This window comes from Acipenser ruthenus, chromosome 9 (genome assembly GCF_902713425.1).
Source record: "Acipenser ruthenus chromosome 9, fAciRut3.2 maternal haplotype, whole genome shotgun sequence".
NCBI lineage: Eukaryota > Metazoa > Chordata > Actinopteri > Acipenseriformes > Acipenseridae > Acipenser > Acipenser ruthenus.
The window spans coordinates 35,973,072-35,988,429 of NC_081197.1; the positions used below are offsets into that span (position 1 = coordinate 35,973,072).

At 37.2% G+C, this 15,358-nt stretch overlaps 1 protein-coding gene across 1 annotated transcript; it reads left to right on the forward strand.

Moving 5' to 3' along the window:
- Positions 1-1,050: 1,050 nt before the first annotated feature.
- LOC117405851 (insulin receptor substrate 2-like) lies at positions 1,051-14,860 on the forward strand. The gene is made up of 2 exons (XM_059029921.1): positions 1,051-4,449; positions 12,774-14,860. The coding sequence occupies exons 1-2, from the start codon at positions 1,281-1,283 to the stop codon at positions 12,776-12,778; spliced, it is 3,174 nt and encodes a 1,057-aa protein (XP_058885904.1). The 5' UTR covers positions 1,051-1,280; the 3' UTR covers positions 12,779-14,860.
- The last annotated feature ends 498 nt before the right edge of the window (positions 14,861-15,358 follow it).

Consider the following 15,358-nt stretch of genomic DNA (forward strand, 5'->3'; position numbering starts at 1 on the left):
ATGAGTTATTGAAGTGCATGTATTTCTATGAATTGGGTTACAGTAATAAATGTGCACAAATCAAGAGAAATACCAGCAAAGCATTAAGGGCTAGAAAAACGATTAATACCCACAAGCAAATTATTCCAGGGGTGTACAGGCACATACCACAACATTGTTGTTGTTTTGAATGCGTGTGGAGTTGAGCCATGGTTACAAGTTGATGTTGTTTGTTGGGAGATTAAGGGACTATCGCCTCTACTGCCGATGTAAATAAAAAAAAAAATCCTTCACTTTTTTTTTTTCTTGCAGCTGGGGTAAAATGCACTCTGCGCAAATGCGGTAAACAACCTTGCAAAACAAAAGTACACACTTGTTTTTCTCCAAGCTGTTATTATGCCAGTGTTGTTCTTTCATGCTTTTTAATTTATCTATACGTATATTTAAACAACCTTAATCGATATATCATATACAGTAATAGCTATGGCACTGTTTCTTTTAAAAGGTTTATAAAAAGTGTCACTGCAGGAGAGTTGTTTATCAAGGATAGGAAAAGCAGATTCAAATGCAGTGCTGGCGCAATCAGGGTTTAATGAAGGCTACATCATCCAGTGCAGCACCACTTAACAAATATTTTTCAACGTTGCTTTTAAAAGACGTATTGTAAGCTAATAACTTTCACTTCATTCTTGATACGCGCACACATCCAGTCACACATACTCACTGACGAATGCCCTGAGTGTATTTAGATTTTTTATCAGCAGTGTTATAATGCGGATAAATGTTTCCACTGATACCAAACAAAAGAGTGTTTGTTAAGAAATGATTATTTTGCTTGAAGCATAAGAAAAAAAAAAGACATACGCAACCGACAGGAAAAAAAACAGATTAATAACAAATTGTGTCAGCCCTGTAGTACCTTTGCCTGTGTGAAAAGAGGCGTGATAATACCTAATAAAAGGGGGTGTAAGTTTAACGGGCTGCCAATACTCTCAATCACTTAATTCAACCAATGAGCCGACCAGATGGGAGGATGGACAGGTACGCCCCTCTCAAGGTTGCACCGCCTTGTATTATTATTATTTTTTTTTAACTAAAGCTGGATGTGTAGAACGTCACATGTTGTTTTGCTCTTCAGTTCAGTCACTCAGTGATATGCGTTATTTACTGTTAAACTGTTACAGATACCGAATGGATACCCGGGCGCTAGGAAAGAAATAGAACGACAAGGTAAAGCGAGCTTTTTTTCCACATACAAAAAGAACAGACACAAAGTTAAGAAGTGAGTTTAGGAGAAGAGGATGGCGAGTCCGCCAACGACGGGAGGGCAGCTATTTTCTAATGTTAATATTAATAATAATACTATTAAGAAATGCGGATACCTGAAGAAGCAGAAACACGGGCACAAGAGGTTTTTTATTTTGAAAGAACAGAGCGAGGGCTTGCCTGCGAGACTGGAGTACTACGAGAACGAAAAGAAATGGAAAAACAAGTCGGCTGCTAAAAGGATCATAACTCTGGACTCCTGTCTGAATATCAACAAGAGAGCAGACGCCAAACACAAACACCTGATCGCCCTTTACGCCAAGGACGAGTACTTTGCTGTGGCTGCTGAAAACGAGCAGGAGCAGGAAAGCTGGTACTTAGCTTTAACTGATTTACTGAATGAAGGGAAAGTGTACGACGGTTCTGCTTCCACCTCAGCCTCTTCCCTGGTGGGGATTGAAGAGACAAACTACGGACTGATTACTCCGGCTAACGCAGTTTACAAGGAGGTCTGGCAGGTTAATCTGAAATCCAAAGGACTGGGACAGAGCAAGAATTTAACTGGCGTTTACAGGCTGTGCCTTTCAAGCAGGAGCATTGGTTTTGTCAAATTGAACTCTGAGGTGCCCTCTGTCAGTTTACAGCTAATGAATATTAGACGATGTGGGCACTCAGACAATTTTTTCTTCATTGAAGTGGGCAGGTCTGCTTCTACAGGTCCAGGGGAGCTCTGGATGCAAGCAGACGACTCTGTAGTGGCTCAGAATATACACGAGACCATATTGGAAGCTATGAAAGCAATGAAAGAGTTATCAGAATTCAGACCCAGGAGTAAAAGCCAGTCTTCAGGTACCAACCCCATTTCAGTGCCTACCAGGCGGCATTTAAATAACTTGCCACCCAGTCAGACTGGACTAACCCGGCGGTCAAGGACTGACAGCACGGCAGCTACTTCACCTGCCAATAAATTGTCCTCTTGTCGTATCCGGACAGCGAGCGAAGGGGATGGAACCATGTCCAGACCAGTGTCTGTGACTGGGAGCCCGATCAGTCCAAGCACGGTAAGGACACACCTTAGTCGTTCCAATACTGTCACCACTAGACCCTCAAGAGTTTTCCATACTAATCCATTGCACCATAGCAAATCAATGTCCATGCCAGTTTCTCAGTCACCGCCTTCAGCTACAAGCCCTGTGAGCTTGTCATCAAGCAGTGGGCATGGCTCAGCGTTAGACACTATTCAGCGGCCATCTAGTGGGAGTGCCTCTGTTTCAGGGTCACCAAGTGACGGTGGTTTCATGTCCTGTGATGAGTGTGGCTCAAGTCCAGGGGATGTTAGACAGTATCTGGGCATCAGAAGCAACACACCTGAGTCCATTGATGACACACCACCATACCGTGAGAACAGTGACTTGTATAGCTACATGACAATGGGCAGGCCTGCCGGTTATAGTCGAGCATCAAGAGAAGAGTTATTGGACTTAGATAAAGCATACAGAAAGAGGACCTATTCGCTGACAACACCACCACAACAGAGAGCAGCATCCACTGTCTCCTCAGCATCTCTGGATGAGTACACGTTGATGAGAGCAACAAACGCCAGCAGCAACTCTGGCCATTCATATACAGCATCACCGAAAGTTACTTACAATCCATATCCAGAAGATTATGGTGACGTTGAAATTGGGTCACACAAAAGCTCAAGTAGCAACTTGGGTGATGATGGCTACATGCCGATGACACCTGGAGTGACAGCGAATTCCAGCAGGAAGGAAGACTACATGCCAATGAGTCCCACTAGCATCTCAGCTCCTAAACAAATCATCAACCCAAGATGTCACCCCCAAGTGAATGGGAACGGCCACACAACCAATTCTCCCAGCAGCTGCTCTCTTGATGACAGCGGTTATATGAGAATGTGGTGCAGCTCCAAGTTATCGGTTGAGAGCTCTGATGGTAAGCTTACAAACGGCGACTACATGAACATGTCCCCTGTGGACCACTGTGTCTTGCTTACGCCCCCTGATTACTTTCTGAGCTCCCTTAACAGCGAACACCCAAAACCTTCTTCTGCATTTAATTCATTGCCTCGATCATACAAGACACAGGTACAAAAAAATGGGGACACCGAACAGTATGTAATGATGAATTTGAAGAATCAAATGATTGTTGAGGAGTCAAATTACTGTACCACGTCAGCCAACTTGGCTGTAACAAACCATTTGGCTCCCTCACCAGTAAGACAAAATTTGGTCCATAGGGGGCGAAACATAAGGCCAACCAGGTTGTTTCTGGATACTTTGAAGACTTTGCCAAGTATGAATGAGCACCCCTTGCCACCTGAGCCCAAAAGTCCAGGGGAGTATATAAAAATAGACTTCAGTGAAATTACAAGTTACTCGCCTCCTTTGTCTACAGAAAGCCTGGCATCTTCATTGGGCTCTACAAATGGGCACAGGAGATCCCCTTTATCAGATTACATGAACATCGACCTGAGTTCACAGTCCCCTAAGTCTGGGGATGCTCCTGTAGTTTCATTGAGTGTGATATCTGCCTTATGTGCTTGCAGAAGCCAGCCTGATGATGAGTACCTCAAAGCACAGACTGTGTCTGTGTGCCTCTCTAGTCCAGTCAAAGATGATTACACAGAAATGACATTTGGGATGGGAAATACACCTCCACAGCCTATTTCACAAAAAACAGAAAGTGCACAAACTACAAGCCCCACAAATGTGGTAAACAGAATAACCTTGACAGATCAGATGTCAGCGGTTGAGGCTTTCATGCTGCCTGGCCCCTCACTGGACCCTGACAGAGGGGCTAAGGTGATCCGTGCGGACCCCCAGGGACGAAGACGCCACAGTTCTGAAACCTTTTCCTCCACCACTACTGTAACGCCGGTCTTTCCTTCCTTTGCACATGATCCCAAGAGACACAGCTCTGCCTCTGTAGAAAATGTTTCTCTCAGGAAAAGTGAGGGGTCTGAAGAAGAGTACGGCAGTCCCATGTGTCGCGAGACATCTGCAGGTTTTCAAAACGGACTGAATTACATTGCCTTAGATCTGATGGATGACAACTTGGGAAACTGCGAAAACATTGTAAGACTTAAGACAGCCAATTACTTAAAAGGCAGTACGAATGGAATAGATTCCAGCCTTTATGCCAGTATAGGCTTTTTAAAGGAAGCCACTGCTGCTACTCAAGGTTAGTATTTGTGTTTGTCTTACATATAATTGTTGTGTCAGTGGGTTATATACTTTTATATATTCTGTAAAGTCAATAAGCATTTCTAAATCATTTTGGCAACTGCAAAATAGACAGTTTGTGAACCCATTCACATAGGTTAATGTGCATTACTGCTACTTTTACCAATACAGCACTGTGTGTGTGTGCAGTTAGGGAAGGATGGGTTATTGCTCCGAAAACCAGTAAATCTATAGTTTTATTAGTATTTTTCTTAGTTGAAAGGGAAGCCAGTTTCCAAGCGCTGGTGTATGCAGAGTAAAAAAAAACAACTGAAGCACAAAAATAAAACTGAACGCAAGCCTTCTGTTTTCAAAATGAATTGACTGAGTATGATTTTGTTTTATTTGTATGTGTGTGTAGCAAGTGACTTGTGAATTATTTAAATGTATTTATTTATTTATTTATTTATTTATTTAAAGTAATAAAAACAAAAGGGAAAGGGACAAGACATTTCTAATTAATTGTAACTGTCCAAAATGATTAACTACAATCTTTTTATCTTTAATTAGCTAACTAGATTTGCTTACCAATTTGCTAATTGCATATATTAATTCTTACCGTTTACAGTAGCGATATTTAACTATTTACTGTACGCCACGCAGATGTTAGAACCTTATTATATATATAAAAAAAAACCTTTTCATGTAGGGGGTGCGGGGCGGCGGTTAATGTACTGTAACAAACATTAAAAAATAATTGGTTCAGGGCATGGCTGCATTATACAGTTTGCTTGCTACATTTTGCTACATTCTACATTCAATGGGATAGTGCTCAGAAATATATTTTTTTACAGAATGTTACCGAGTTTGTATTCTTTTGCAAACTAGTGGGGTAGAAATGCAAATGCAAGGTTTGAAAGAGCGCGGCGCTACTACTTTATTATTTCTAATTATGTATTTAAACACTGATAATAATTGATAAATATCCAAACTAGAAAAAAAAAATTGCTAAACTGACCCGTCTATGTACTATATTATTATTATAAATAGGTTTTTATATTATGCTTTGAAATGTGTGCGTGTTTGTTTTCAGTGCGTTGTTGTTGCTTACCAAGTCAAATTGACAAAGACTGTTGCTAAAGCTGTTACTTTTCTAGAAAGGTCAGAATGGTATGGGGGCCACACAAGCCGTACTGGTTGGGTGTCAAGGAGCATATCATTTCTTAGTTTTAGCATAGCAAATCAGACTAATTAATGTATACGTTGTTATATAATTAGTAATGTCTACGAAGCTAAAAAGAAAATTGAAAACCGGATGAATGAATGGAATGCTAGAAGGCGAAGGAAGCTTCTGTTTAAAAGCGACATTGGATGTAGTGGAATAAATACACGCGCACTTCAAATCGATTGTGTTTTTAAGGCAGGTGCACTTTCATTTGTATTTGATTAGAAAAGTGTGACCTCTGGCTGTTGTGACAAGATAAGAGCACAGCTTTACTCTCCTCTCCTGGCCTCAAAACATGTGCAATAGCTAACTGCCATGCAGTGCCTCAGCAATATATATGTGTGTGTTGCAATACAGTGTTAGCTGTTGCACATGTTTTGTGATCTTAGGGCTTATTAACAAAAAGTGGTGTTATTTGTAATGCGGCACATATATCTGCTTTGACTTTTGATCAATTGATGGGATAATGCAGCAAGAATGTGGGCTTCAAGAGTACAACAAATACAGTTTATAAGCAAATACTGTAGGTCATTGTCCTACAGGAACCAACATTGTTAAATATTTGATTTGGGCTGTAGCTCAGGGATAGAAAGAGAGAGGGTCATGCAAACACAATATTCTTGCTTATTGTGGTAGAATTGTCCTGCAAATTCCAGAAACCTAAAATCACACTTGGTGAAATAGCTGTACCGGTATTGTTCGGTCTGGCGCTGAACATTCAGTACTGGTTTTGGCAACCTAGATACTGTGGCAGCAGGCTGATACTGGCACTGCTGTCCTAACACTCCTTAATGCAGATAAAGATTTTGGAAAAACCAAGTTATCCTTATGAGGATCACGTACCGATCTGAGTGCAGGAAGTGCGTCTGCTTTTTTCAAAGCATGGCTGTTTCACCACAATAAATAAATAATGTGTATAGTACTGTAGCTAAATCATACAGCATACACTGACTAATACAGTGTCATAATCTATTTTTAATGGAATCCCTGTTCTTCAGAACAAAACAGTCGTCACGGGTACAAAACACAAAAGTATTGTATTGCCCCCTAAAGCACTATAAGATTCTAAACAATGAGCTCGGAAACCCTATTACAGTCCTTGCACAGCACTTTTGTGCTTACAATTTGTATCCTCGAATGTAAAGATTGCTTTTTTAATGTAACTCACGTGCATTTAATTGGGGCAAAAATAAATAAATAAATAGTAATAATAATAATAATAATAAAATACCAAATACAATAAACTTTGAATGTCCTTAATGGATTAGTTTTATGTTCTGTACTACTTGTTACTCAGCTGATCTATTTTCCATTGCATGCTCGTACAAGTGGAGAGTTTTGTTTTGTTTTTAGTTTTTTCACAAAACATGTACTGTGTGGTAAAGCTCATTCCAGGAACTGAGCATGTGCATCACAAACTGTGTGACTGTTTCAAGAGGCTGTTAGTTTTATGTAGGTAGTTGTGCAGTGATTAGGGTCAGTTTATAGAAAAACAACTGAGTCGGTTGTTTACCAGTTGTCACTCGGTTCATGACTGGAATGTAGGCTGTTCAAAAAGGTTGCTCTGATGGGTATCTGCTCTCTTGTTTTTCAAACTGCTTGGTTTTGGGGTATTGTTTTTTGTTTGTTTGTTTATTTATTTATTTATTTATTAGTATTTCCTTTTTGTTTTAAATACTGAAAGCAAGCTTTAATATAAAGGGCCCATTTTCTTCTGTTTTAATATATGACATACTTGATAGTGTGTTTACTGTAGACACCTTTTACATTTTTTTAAAACTTTGTAACATGATTTAGGTGTTGATGGTTCAGTAGTTTTGTTTTTTTTTCTCATTACAAGTACACTTTTAAGACAACAACCTCGTTCTCACCGCGTTAATAAAGAGCCTCAAGTGGTCCAAACAAACTTTCATAACAATGGGCAACTGAAGTTGAGAGTTTTAAATGGAGAAATGAGAAAAAAAGGTTATTTAATTGCTCATTAACATTTCTCAACTTAAACAAAAGAACATAGCATTCCAAATAAAAGTGTAAATTAAGAGCTGGTTTTCAAATCATGAAAAGAGATTTACAAATGCCAGTGAGCAAGAACAAATAAGGTAGTGGCTGTGCCCAGTTTCACAGAGTATTGTTCTCTGATAACGTAAACAGTTCAGGCAGGAGTTGTTTTTACCAGGATCAGCACAAGAATGTTGCCCAAGGCAGAGGAAGTGCTCAAATTTAAGATTGCTTCAGATTGCTTTAGTCTTTTTCAAAATAACCAAAACACTTTATCTGAATTTAATTTTCACAAAACCATACAAAAAAAAAGAAATTCTGCAAAGTCAACAGTATTGTTTGTAAAATTGATTAGCCCCAGGTATAAAGGTTATTTTTGTATGTGGTTCTTATTTATTTAGTTATAATTTGCTTGCAAAGAGAGGCATGTGATGCCAGGTTTTTGTTTCTCACATAGTGCATAGCACATTAAGTGTAAGTAGTCTGTACCGTAACCTACCTGTACAGCTAGATTCCATTTCTTAGGCTTTGTGCCGCAGCTGTAACTGCAGACATTTACTGTCAAATCATTAACACATAACTGTTGCAGGTGGAATCTCAATTATTTGTTTTTGCTCACTGAAACTAGTTTGCTATTCGTAATTTATTAAATGGGCCTTAATTTCTATAGGTGGTACTTGTGATCTCAGATTCGAAATCTATCTAGTTTTGCATCTTAACTTGAGTTAGAAAACAACTGGCAGTCATAACATTGCACACACAGATTTTAAGCATTCAAAAATGTATAGAACTAGCACAATACCCCCTCCCCCCACCCTAAGAGCACTGTAAATCAAATGAACCACCTTTTTGACCCCTCCCACATCATGTGGAGTATTTGAAGTTTTTTTAAAGCTAATGCTGCAGAATATAAATTAACTAAGATGTATTAATGTACACTAAACCTTGTGACCATTTTAGATGAATATGGGTGCTTATCAGGTGCCAGATATTGTAACAAAGTTGACGGTAAAATGTTAACTTTATTTATTTATTTATTTATTTATTTATTTATTTATTTTTTAAAACATATTAAGCATTCTAGAACAGAAAGTAGTTCCATCCCAGCAGATGGCAGCCCCAGGGTTGTGCACCTGCCGTTACAAGCAGTGCTCACTTGTTATCTACTTCAGGATCGCCACTGACAATAGGCTAATGATTGCAGACCATCTGCCTCACTACCAAAACAAAACAGGATCAAATAATTGCCCTTTAGCCAAGGAACGGGAGCACTACAAGAAGATAATTTAAACACTCTGTCCGAACAAAGAGGCCCTTATCTTGTGTTACGTGTGAATAACTTTTTTTTTTTAAAAGATGGCATTAAATTTGAAAATCAAGGTGGTTCTTGTGTCTTTCAGGAGGCTGTATTTTTTTTAGCCCAGGATGTACTTTTGAGGAGGCTTCTATAATGGCTAGCTCCAGTGTCGAAGTTTCCATGACAACAGTGTAAAAAAAGAGTAGGCCAGGATGTTCCAGCTAAAGATAAAGACATCCTAAACTTTACCTACATTTAGTACAGAGCTAAAATGGATTACTTTACGCAGGGATTAGACATTGTTGAGCTGCTTGTTTTGTTTAGAGTCAGGGAAAGAGTCACAGGGCTGGAGCGCTCTGCCAAACAGTGGAGACTCCCCATTGGCTGACAGAGTCAACATCAGGAGCTGCAGGCTTGATCCAAAGAAAATTGCCTCTGCAGTAATAAGCGAACCCCTGCACGGTCCTGTACAGACCATCCACAGCAGCTCTTAAAGAAGTAACCTTGTATTCACAAACATTACATAAGGAGCTGTATCTTGGCATTTATGTGACTCTCTGAACTGTCATGTAAAAAGAACCAGCTCATACCTCTATGATCTTATACTGATTTGGATTTCAGTGTTTTAGGACAAAATAAAAAAGTACAAATCGCTTTTGGCAATGAGGATTTCCTAATCCCTCCGCATCAGCTGCCTTGCTATTGTTTTTGCTCTTCTTTTTGATAGTGAATATACTCTAGGTGATAAAATGTTGCAGAACAGAAAGTGCAATTAAAATGTCCTTTGTCTGTGCCAGGCCAGAACAGTATTTTTCAGTGCTGTTTATGTGATGCATTCAGTCTCACAGTAGGGAGTTTTTGCACTTGAACAAATTGAGATTGTTAGTTTGTAAGTGACATGTTGCTGACTTGCTGAAGTATATGCTAAAACAACTAGTAGACAGATTGCAAATAGTTTGCATTTATTAATATCAACTATTATGGCACAGTGTGTGCTTAAAACAACAGACAGGCCAGTCTTCAAAGCACTGTTTTTAAGAAGTGGATGGACAGGAGCTCCAGCTGACGTTTTGAAGAAAAGCCTGACTGCAGGTGGCTGATTCATTAAATGTTATCAGATCTTCTTTTTTCTCTCCAACAGGAAATGTGCTCAGTACATTATTACAAAATTGGACATCTGGAATTAGCTACTCCTAGTAACCTTCTCAAATAATGCATTGTACTGTTGCATATTAAGTATAGTTTACAGCATAGTGTAAATGTGGATAATGCAGTTATGACCAAAATGGGCTACTTTCATTGTCCTTGAATACTGTTACAATGGTGGTTTGTATCTTTACAGCAGGATATGAAAGGGCAAAATGATAAAAAGCAGTCCATTTTGTAATGAGTGGGGAATGTAGAGAGAGGAGAGGGTTGTGACAAGAGACAGTAGCAGTGGTCATCTGTCAATGCCTTTATAGGAACAGAGAGCAACTGTTAAGATTTCAATTCAGTCTGCATCTGAAAGTCCTCTCTTGGTATGTTACATGCTCACTGTAAAAATCTAGTACCAGCAGATGTTAACAATTACTTTCAAATACCTTGCTACTTAATCAGCCCTCAGTACAATATTGTTTTTAATCTGAACCTGAAGGGGGAAAAAAATAATACTTTTTTATGACTTCTAGATGGTCTGTTACAGAAAAAAACCAAAACCAAAAATCTGTATCTTTCTCCTTTGAATTTGAGTCTTTTTACACTGTTTCTGCATTGAAATAGTTACGATTTTATTTGACTTGGACTGATTTCTGTTGTTTGTTCAGGTACTGTAGATAGCACAGCATAAGTGGCATATGGTAATAACCTGGCTCTTGTACTTGCCTAAACTGGATATGCTGCCTGCTGCACATCTGCATCAGCTGCAAAGAGCAAAATAATTCCACCAGCCTTGACTGTGTGTGCTGTTGTGTTCATTTATAGTGTATTGTACTAGTTCAGCAAATGTAAAATTAAGTCATCCTGCTGATCACCAAAAGCACATCCGCTGCTTGTCCAACCAACCCGACCTGTACAGAAAAATAATTAGCGACTTTATTGAAAAATCTGCAGAAAGGATATGAGATTGGAATTTGCAATTCAATCTGAATGGAACTGAGAATTTAGCTATGTGAATACAGTGGTATAATATTGTGGTATAGGAATTGTATTAATGAATAGTACACTCTATGCTGTTCAAATACTACAATGGCTTATTAATCAGTGATACTGTATGTTGCAGCTTACTTACGTGTTATAAATCACTAAGTCTAAAACTTGTTTGGGTAATGGTCATTTTGTTAGCCATAAACAACAGCATTTATTCCTGTAAGATAAACCCATTCATTACACAATGGTGAATTCTCAAATATATTGTATAGAAGTCTGGCAAGAGCAAGTAAAATGGGGACACAGCTAAATAATTGTCACACACACAAGTGTTTATAGGATGTCATGGGAGTCAATTATTTTCATGCAATACTGTGCCAATGACAGTTTTACTTTTACAGACTACTTCGTAAACACAGCACAGATTTTCACTGTCTAATGAATATAACTGTAGCTTAAATTAATGTAAAGCAACTCTTGTTGGCCCTCTTTGTATTCATCAGAAAAGGAACCGTTTGAGACTTCTAGTTTATGTAAAAGCTTTATTTATTTTGTCTAGTTATCAGTGCTGCAAATGAAGTATTGTGTGTGTGTGTGTGTGACAATGGAGGTGAACAAGTCTGTTTGTAAAGTGTACAAACAATTCAGTCTGCTATCCGTACTGTTAATGGGAATGTGACAGTGGTGAGCGATGGCTCGTCAGGTGGGAGTCTTTGGCAGTAGCATGTGTTCTGCCCCTCCGCTGACTCTGTATAATGTGGAGTGGTTGCTTGGCTAGGTGGCACGTACTAATCATCAATTTCCTCTTCTGTTCCAGAAGCTGTTAGATACTGTAAGTTTCTTGTCAGATCCTTTTCAATTTTGATTTTGGTATAATCTCTAACTATATATATATATATTTTTAAAATATCGGTAAAATCTGTTTGAAGAAAAGGAATTTCAGTCTGTAACTATTAAAGAGCAATAGTTTTTGTAATGTCTTACTGCATTTGTGCATTGGTGGGGGGGCAATATTGCATTGAGATTGAGAAAAGTCTGTACAGATAATATATTTGGTAAAATAGCTTACTGACGACATATCTTTGTGCACAAAAGAAATAGATGGAGTTAGACTACTTGGGAAGAAAATAAAGGGAATATTAACTATTAACTGTACATGTAGGCTCAATGAATATGAAAGCATCTGTGTTTTAATAGAGAGTAATCTCAACGCAGAAAGAGGCTGTGTTCATTTCAGGTAAAATACATTTACTATATACAGTACCTAGGACACATCTATTTTATTTAGATATGGTCCTACAGTAGGTTAAGGACAGTGGTAATCTTTTTATTTGAGATTTTACATTTTATTATAAAGAACCAGCAGTCTTCTAAATCGTGAACAGTATATTGAAACCAGAAACAAATCATTACAACATTAAAGAAAGTCGCACATGTTGTTTTTTCTGTTGATGTACAGTAGGACATTTTGCAAAGCTGTACTAGAAATAGCTACACAAAACCTAAGAAGATTCCTGACATTTAAGTTCCATGAAATATATATCATTAGATGGAGTCATTTTAAGATCAATAGTAAAACAATTTTCTTGTGTTTTTTAAATGATTTAATAATACTGGGGCTAAGTAAAGAAGCATGACAGAGTTTTTTGTAAATTGTTATCACAAGACATAATTTTTTTTTTTTTTTCTTTTCTAGATTAAGAAAAAAATATGTTTCTTCTCTGCAAGAAGTTACAGTTCAACGCTGAAGAAGCTGCTCTGAGTATAATTGTAACACAAGCTGCTAAAGGGTTACTGTTTCAGACACCAGTATGTCAAGACAGTTGTGGCACTTGCAGTATGTTTGTACAGTGAATTCTCAAGGCTTGAGGAGCTCTCTGCCTCAGTTACTTCAAATCAGGAACCATCATCTTGCTGCTTTCCTTCAAGAGTAAACTGTAAAATGTCTTGCTTTACCAGAAATTTGTTTTTTAGCCGTTTCTGCGACAAAACCTGGAACGTTTGGCAGACAACCATAATTTGCCAGCATCACAAGAAGGCTTCACGAATGCACAGCATTATGGGAGATATGTTTGGGCTCCTTAGCACAGCGGCAAAAGAACTTGAAGAGAAGAAAGAAAAAAGAAAACACACGACACCTTGAAGCCCTACCTCAAAGATATAAAAGCCAGGTAATATTGCAAAACTAATAAAAGGACTTCATTTATTTTCAAAACCGAATGTCTCAAGACAAATACAAAGCCTTACCGACTTCTAGGTCCGGTTGGACCTAAAAAGAAAGAAAAAAAAAAAAGTGAATCCTCTGCAATTAAGATGAACATTTCCTGGTGGTATCACTAACAGAAAACAGTTTTCTGTTGAAATGCTCAACCTACACTTTTTTTGTATTATTATTATTATTATTATTATTATTATTATTATTATTATTATTATTATTATTATTATTATTATTATTGTTAATGTTATTATAACTATTAATATGATTGTTTTCAAATTTGTTTTAATGTTATTATTGTAACTGTTAATATTATTGTTGTTTTAAAGATTATTATTTTTATTTAACGCAGTGTTTCAAATCAGCTTTCACCATGGTAACTGCATACATAAAGTATATGTAATTCTGATTTTTAAAACAAATTCTGTAGTCTCTGTGTTGCTAAATATGAAATTATTTATAAACCCTCTAAACATTCTTTCCCATCACACATAAAGCACTGTTAATACAGTTATAATATGTTTTCTTCTTAATCGTAATCCATACAAGCTCACATGACAGAAATGCTGGATGCAGGGATTGTGAAAATGGGTTGAGCCCATTGAGTAGGCGTATTCTTCAAGCCCTGATTGATTTCTGTATTCATACAGAGCACCCAGGCAGGACATATCTTGATTAATGATGGTGGCCATGGCTGCCTGCCTCTTCATATTTCTAATAAGTAGATTGTAACACAAGACACATTTGAATGTAGAGTATTTTCTTTTTCAGTGCAAGCCACTGGAGTAACAACAACATAAATAATAACACAGGAATGCACTGGCCAAATTATTTTTGGTCTGTAGTTATTTACAGTGAATTTAATACTGTACATAGTGTAAACACGCAGCTCAAAACTAAATAAAAGGTGGGAATTGAAATAGTAAACATTGTATAGATTTGTTCACGTAAAAACAACATCTATAACAATAGCACTAAACATGGTATCTGCTGAACATGTCAGCTCAGTTATCTGGAGACGTATGGACTTTTTTGAATGGGCACTGTACAGTACACTGTATAAAAACATCCCACTAAATAAATGGGTTTGCAGTCCTACTGTAATAAAAATTGATCAATATTCTAGAGAATCTTGCTACTAAGGTACATTTCACCAATGGCATATGCAATATTTACATTTTTACATTTAGTTTACAGAGTGGAACCAAAAAAAAAAAGGTGTTATGTTTGCTAAACCTTAAAAAAATGAATATTTGCAGTTTGTACATTTTTTTCTGCCAACTTTAAATGGAAAAAATATATAATTTTTCTTGCTATATGAACCTAACAGTAATTAAAACAGTGTTTTCATTATAAGTATGTATATCTATTGTTTATTGATATCAAAAGGTTAAATATGACAAGAGGCCTAATTTATCGTGCTGTGTCTTCCATTGTATATACTTCATATATTGTTAATTGTGATGCTACCAGAAAATATGATCAATTAAACTGGTGTAGTAAAGTATTGCTTTAGTCTGTATTGATTATTGATAGCCATATGCAATAAAATACATTATTTAAGACAAGTTGTATGTAATTTTTATACCTCTGATTTTCTTTAAGACCTTATTGTGGTTAAGCTTTTGAGTCGTATACAGTCCCAATAGATATGTGACATGCAGGTCAACCCTCTTTAGCTTTGGAAACTACATAATAATTCAGCTTGGTACTAAATAGGTAAATATTATAGTATTTTTTCTGAGATAGGACAGAATATGTCATATGACATATTGAGCCATTATAATCTTGTCTATAGAGATGTCAGCGGAACCAGCTAATCCCACTCACTAATTAATTAACTCATTCATGAATTAATTAATTAGACATTAAGTTCAGTCTAATTGTAAGCAGTTATTGTTTCTTGTTGTACCTTGCAGCCAATTAGGATTACTAACCTCTTTTTCTGTTTTCTTTTACTTTTTAAGACTTATCTACACGAAAATAACTAATTAGCTAATGGGATTTTTCTTTTGCCGACCGCCATAATATGTATTTTTTTTTTCCATAAGCTCATTCAATTAAAA

What these genes read in the sequence shown, in the direction of transcription:
- LOC117405851 (XM_059029921.1), top strand. Translation starts at nt 1,281, where the DNA reads ATGGCGAGTCCGCCAACGACGGGAGGGCAGCTATTTTCTAATGTTAAT.